At 49.5% G+C, this 6000-nt stretch overlaps 1 protein-coding gene across 6 annotated transcripts in view; it reads right to left on the minus strand.

Moving 5' to 3' along the window:
- The window catches only part of USP22 (ubiquitin specific peptidase 22), a 92035-nt gene extending 87097 nt beyond the window's left edge, over positions 1–4938 (minus strand). For 5 of the 6 annotated variants that reach the window (XM_038537137.1, XM_038537133.1, XM_038537136.1 and 2 more), the window contains exon 1: positions 4713–4938. In XM_038537137.1, coding sequence (XP_038393065.1) covers positions 4713–4883 — 171 coding nt within the window. In that variant the 5' untranslated portion in view covers positions 4884–4938. The remainder of the gene's footprint in view (positions 1–4712) is intronic. The other variant, XM_038537138.1, reaches the window with a different exon arrangement.
- Between the last annotated feature and the right edge of the window lie 1062 nt (positions 4939–6000).

Raw genomic sequence — 6000 nt, forward strand, 5'->3', positions numbered from 1 at the left:
AGCCCTGACTGTTAGAGCTACTCTCATCTTAGGCAAGTGCCCACAGGCTAACAATCTGTATTTCTCACTTTGTAAAGACTCAAAATCAAAGGGCATTACCCTATGAAATTATACTATCTTCAACTTTAATCTTTCATGTTTAGTTTTGTACTTGTCTCCTTTTGGCTACCTCCCTTCCTACGATTGTCCATAAATAAAAAAGTGCGCTTTTTAAAGGTGTCTCAAGTTTGATGTCAAGTAGACAAATCACATTTCACTCCCTCAACTAACAAAAATATACATAAAAATTACTTGCCTAAGATTATTACTTTAAACTGATTACCAGGGATCCCTGGGTGGCGCAGCGGTTGGGCGCCTGCCTTTGGCCCAGGGCGCCATCCTGGAGACCCGGGATCGAATCCCACATCGGGCTCCCGGTGCATGGAGCCTGCTTCTCCCTCTGCCTGTGTCTCTGCCTCTCTCTCTTTCTCTCTCTGTGACTATCATAAATAAATAAAAATTTAAAAAATAAATAAATAAATAAATAAATAAATAAATAAATAAATAAATAAACTGATTACCAAAAAATAAAAAATAAAAAAATAAAATAAAATAAAATAAAAATAAACTGATTACCAGGCTTATACGAATTCTTAGCAAATCCTCCAAACTGAAAGCTTGAAAAAAAGGAAAATACACAATGCTGTTTCTATCCAACGGAATATTAACTGCACAGTTCAACAGATCTATACACATGGGCAACAGGTGAAAAATGGAAAACAAGACACACAGCATGTATGTTTACATAAATAAAATCATGTAACTTTGTTTTATTCATATATATACTCAAAAAACTTTTTGAAGATTTTATTTGACAGACAGCCTGTGCGCACATAAGCAGGTGGAGCAGCAGGCCGAAGGAGAGGGAGAAGCAGGCTTCCTATTGAGGCTCAATTCCCAGGACTCTGGAATCATGACCTGAACCAAAGACAGACAGTTAACTGACTGAGCCACTCAGGTGCCCATATATAATTTTTTAAAAATCTGAAGGACCCAGGCAATAAACATATCTTGACAGTAATTGTGTATAGCCAGAAAAGACTCACCTTATATATTCTATAAGCCTATAAGGTATTTTAATTTTTACACATTAAGAACATGTTCATAATGTCACTTTGCAATTGTTTTAATACACAGATCATGCATTTTAATCTTCCTCAGTAAAACTGACCAACAATTAAGCATCTAGAATTATTTTATGCAATGGTTTATGTAAGTTCTGGCTCTAACTACCCTAAGTGTAGGAATTATCATTGGGCATCTACAAATACTTTAAATTTTAAGGCAGATATTTATTATCTCGCTGTGTGACACCTATTTAATGGCCTTTGGACAATTATCATTTCAATTCGTCAAGACAGAAACCCAGAATTCGAATTTGACTCTAGACTGGAGAATGAGAGGTCTAAAAAAAAATAGGGAATCATTCTACTTTCTTCCAAAGGATACCCATTCCACATTTAAATAGTGGTGTGAAGACCACAAATGTAGAAAACAACAAAATGTTAAAAGTACAATTACTGGATCTTCGAGCCCTCTGGCCTCTTATCTATTATTTCCCAGGTAAATTTCCTTCTCTCTAGCCCCTTTCTCAAACAAAATAAGAATTTCAACCCAAAGGCTTGCTTTAGGCCCCAAATTCTGTGCCTCAGGTAGAAACCTTCGAAAGCAGTTTCCTGCCCTCCAGATTAGTGACCAAACTAAACCAGAACTATAACAATCCAAAATTACAGTATGTTTGACACCTCTTCTTCACTTGTGGCCAAGTATATTTGGTAAAAGTTACTACAGCTACAAAGAGGGCTGTATCTTGAGGACAAGCTGCTGCAAAATTTTAGAGTCACAAAGAATTTTTTTAAAAAGAGGAGTGAATATTTTAAAAAATATCACTGAAGGGACGTCTGGGTGGCTCAGCAGTTTGGCACCTGCCTTCAGCACAGGGCATGATCCTGGAGTCCTGGGATCAAGTCCCACGTTGGAATCCCTATGTGGAGCCTGCTTCTCCCTCTGCCTGTCTCTCTGCCTCTCTCTCCCTCTCTGTGTGTGTCTCTCATGAGTAAATAAATAAAATCTGAAAAAAAAAATCACCAAAATATCACCTTCCAAGGATCTATATATTCAAAATACAGTGTAGACTATGTTATGTCATAATAACCAGTAGCACTGTAAATTCTCAATGTTTTTACTGCCAGTTTCTTTTTCACACCCTAAAATGGTAAGATATTTGCTCTATTCAACACATGCCGCTGTGGTAGCACTCAGTCCTAAATCATAGGAACACTTTTACATTCAGTAGTACACAAGATTTACTGCAATTCAAGCCTAAATTGGACAGAAAGTCATGTTCTTCTCACTCTGTGCCTACCAAAAGAAGAATCAAAAGTGGATACAAAATCATAACCCTTTTCTACTTAGACAAAGTTCTAACTCCTGTTTATCCAGGGCTTTGTTTCTATGGTTACATTGTAGCTGAAACTTCAGCCTCAAAAGGCACCTTTATTTACAAAGATTATAACTTGAGTTGAAATATTTTTGTAGGAAATTTCATATTGTTAAAATCAAAAATATACTAAGCCTACAGAGCTGAGAAATCTACAAACTGCCAAACACGTATTGTTCATTGTTAACCATCAAGTTAAACTATTTATCCAACCAACTGTTCATTAGCTAGGCCACTAGAGAGTGCTAGATACACCATTACACAGGACCCAAGTGATTCAAAAAGGACTATCCCCGAAAATCTGGAGCATAAAAGATGAAGAACTTGCTGGTATACTGCCAAGAGGTACTGCAACACTGACAGGTCTGAATTTTAGAGGTAAGCATTTGTCACCACATCTTGTCTGTCAATAGCTCAAGTTCCCACAAGTGAATATAGAGATGTGTGCTTCAACAGCTTCCAAACTAAGCAACTGACATTAAAGGATTAATCCAAGACATACATAGCAAAAGGAAAAGTGACTGCTTCCTTTAGGAGACAAAGGTGCTCGCTTCAGCAGCACATATACTAAAATAGGAAAGGAGACAAAGTTAATGATGGGTTAAACTTGGCTCCTTAAGCACTGTTAAACATTTACAGGGGAAGGGGAGGCAGTGAGAAAAAAAGGCATGGGATTTCTTACTTAACCCAACGTGGAGAGGAATCTTACACCATATAAATCTCAACCAATAAACTAACAATATGGAGTAGTAACAAGATTATCACCTGAAGAGCATCGGTTTCAACCAGGCTATTTTTTTAGGAGCACACAATTCCATTAGCAAGAATCTCACTCTGATCCTAATAGAGCACCTCCAATGTTTAGTTCATTCTAAGAGGTAATGCTTCCCAACACCATTACTGATACAAAGAAAACTGATGCTTAACATTCCCTACAATCTCAGTGGATGTCAGCTTTTCAAAAAAAGGGTTACTCAAGGTGGAAAGAGACTAACACCCCTCCCAACCTCACTAAACTGCAAAATCGCGTTACCCTGTAATAAGACTTATTCAGATAAGAATATGGTTATCTTGATTTCCACATCACTAATAAGCCTAATGGGATGTATAGCTGAAAAATATAACACTAAATGTAATTTCCTCAACGTCTCACGAAGGTGATCAGTTTCTTTCTGAAGCCTCTTAACGCAGAAGCCCCGCCACTGTCCCACCTTCCCAGCAAACCCATCTTTTAAATCCACTCCTCCGGAGCTACCAGCGACCCTCCCTCACACTCCGCGCTGACAGCGAAACGGCTTTCCAGGTAGAGGTGCAAGCAGTGGCCTGAGTCGCTCCACTTCCAACCGCTCACCCCTCCACCCACGTCCGAGTCTGAAATGAGGCCAGGGCGACGCCATCTCCCCGCCTTGGTTCCCGCGGACCCCGGAGCCGGCGCGGGGTTCGGCCCGCGCACCACTCGACCCCCGATCCCGACACACGGTTCCGGTTCCTCGACCCAGGTAAGCCTCAATGCACACTCTGGAGGAACGGGCGCTCAGCATGGTGGCAAGGGGCTGACCCCACGGCGGACCACCCAAGAGGCCCCGGGGTCTTCGTCCCTTTTCAACGTTCTGTCCTACGTTTTCTCAGGACCCCCATCCCCGCCCCGGAGGGTTCCTGGGGGAGGCCAAGCGCTGGAACGCCGGACACCTTGGTCCGCGGTCAGCAGGCTTCCACCGCCGCCGGGGAAGAGAAAACCGCCCCCTTCCCAGAGCAGCACCAGCCCACCCCCGGAACTGGGCACGCCCCAAACCCCGCCCCCGCGGCGGAGGGGGGCCCGGAGGAAGATGGGGGAGGGGAAGAGAGGGCGCGGGAGGACCGCGGAGGAGGGGGGAGGGGGGAGGGGGAGGGGGAGGGGGGAGGGGGAGGGAGGGGGGGAGGGGGAGGGGGAGGGAGGGGGGGAGGGGGAGGGAGGGGGGAGGGGGAACGGAGGGAAAGAGGGGAGGCGGAAGGGAGAGATGGAGAGAAGAGGAAGGGGGGGGAGAAGGAGGGACGGAGGAGGCAGGGAGCAGGGAATGAGAAAGCAGAAGCGCCCTTTCGCCCCCAACCCGGCCCGCGAGCGCAGCCGGGGAGGGGTCCGCAGGCGACTAACCAGCCCTCCTCCCTCCCCCCTTGCTAGGCAGCGCTGCAAACGAGGGGTCTCGCGCGGCTGCCAGCGCCGCCCGCAGCGGCCCGGGGACGCAGGGGGCCGCACCTTGCGCTTGCGGGCCTCCGCCGTGCCGCTCCACACGAAGCACTGGTAGATGGCCCGCAGGTTCTGCTTCCAGTTGTCCACCTTGAAGCTGCTCAGGTGCGAGCAGCCCGGCGGCGTCACCACCAGCTCCGCGTCCATGGCCTCGCTCTCCGGCTCGGGCCGGGAGACCATGGGGGGCAAGGCCCGGCCGCGCGCGGGGGGCGGCGAGGGGGACGAGGACGACGCCAGCGCGGCGCGGAGGGCTGCTCGGTGGCGCGCCCCGGCCTGGGGGGGAACGGGCGCCGGGAACAAAGCGCGGACGGCCGCGGGGCCGGCGGACAAAGCCCGGGCTGCGCGGACGCCGAGCGGGAGGCGGCGGCCAGCCAGGCGCCGCCCGCGCTGCGCTCGCCCGGTTCGCGGAGCTCGGCGCGGGGCGGGGCGCCGAAGCCGCAGGCGGAGGTTACGTCATCCCCCGCCGGCCGCGGGCGCCGCACTGCGCAGGCTCGGGCCGCTCCCGGGCCCGCCCCCGCCCCCGCCCCCGCGCCCGCCCCCGCGCCCGCAGGCTCCGCGGCAGACTGCGCCCGGGCGCTCGGCGGCGGCGAGGAGCCGACCCGGGCCCGCCCTCGCGCCTACGCCCGCTGTCGCGGGTCTGCCCGCGGCGGTGGTCGCCAGCTGTCGGTACAGGCCGCCGGGGTCAGAGCAGCCGCCCGGGAAGCTGGCCACCACCCCTGCCGCGTCTCCCTCCAGGAACTGCGGAGGTGGGGGCCGGCCGGGGTTGGGTGGCGCGGGGTGTCCGTCTGGGTACGAGCCGAGCTCTGCCGCAAAGAGGCGGAGCAATGGGCCGGGTCTTGCAAGTCGGTGCAGTCTCCCTCGGCCTCCCCATCTGTGCCGAGCCCCGGCGTGGGCCTAGCCACCCCAGGCGGTGCTTCCCTGGATCGCTGTCAGTCTGGGTGGCAACCGGAGGCCCTCATCTGCAGGCCTCTCCCATCTTTGTGGCCTGTCTGGTAGTTGCTGGGCATTGAAATGATTAAGACCATGTCCTACTTTGAGAATCCCAGGATGGGTGCCCTATGACTTCACTCATGCAGAATTGAAACAACAAAGCAAACAAGACCCCAGACTCAAAAAAACAAAACAAAACAAAGAACAAACTGGTGGCTGCCTAAGGGAAGGTGGGTGGGTGCATGGGTGAAATAAAGGGGATTAAGAATACACTTAAAATAATGAGCACTGAGAAATCTATAGAATTGTTGAAAAATTATATTGTACATGGGAAACTAACATTTTATGTTAATTTTACTTCAATAAG

Source organism: Canis lupus, chromosome 5 (assembly GCF_011100685.1).
Source record: "Canis lupus familiaris isolate Mischka breed German Shepherd chromosome 5, alternate assembly UU_Cfam_GSD_1.0, whole genome shotgun sequence".
Lineage (NCBI taxonomy): Eukaryota > Metazoa > Chordata > Mammalia > Carnivora > Canidae > Canis > Canis lupus.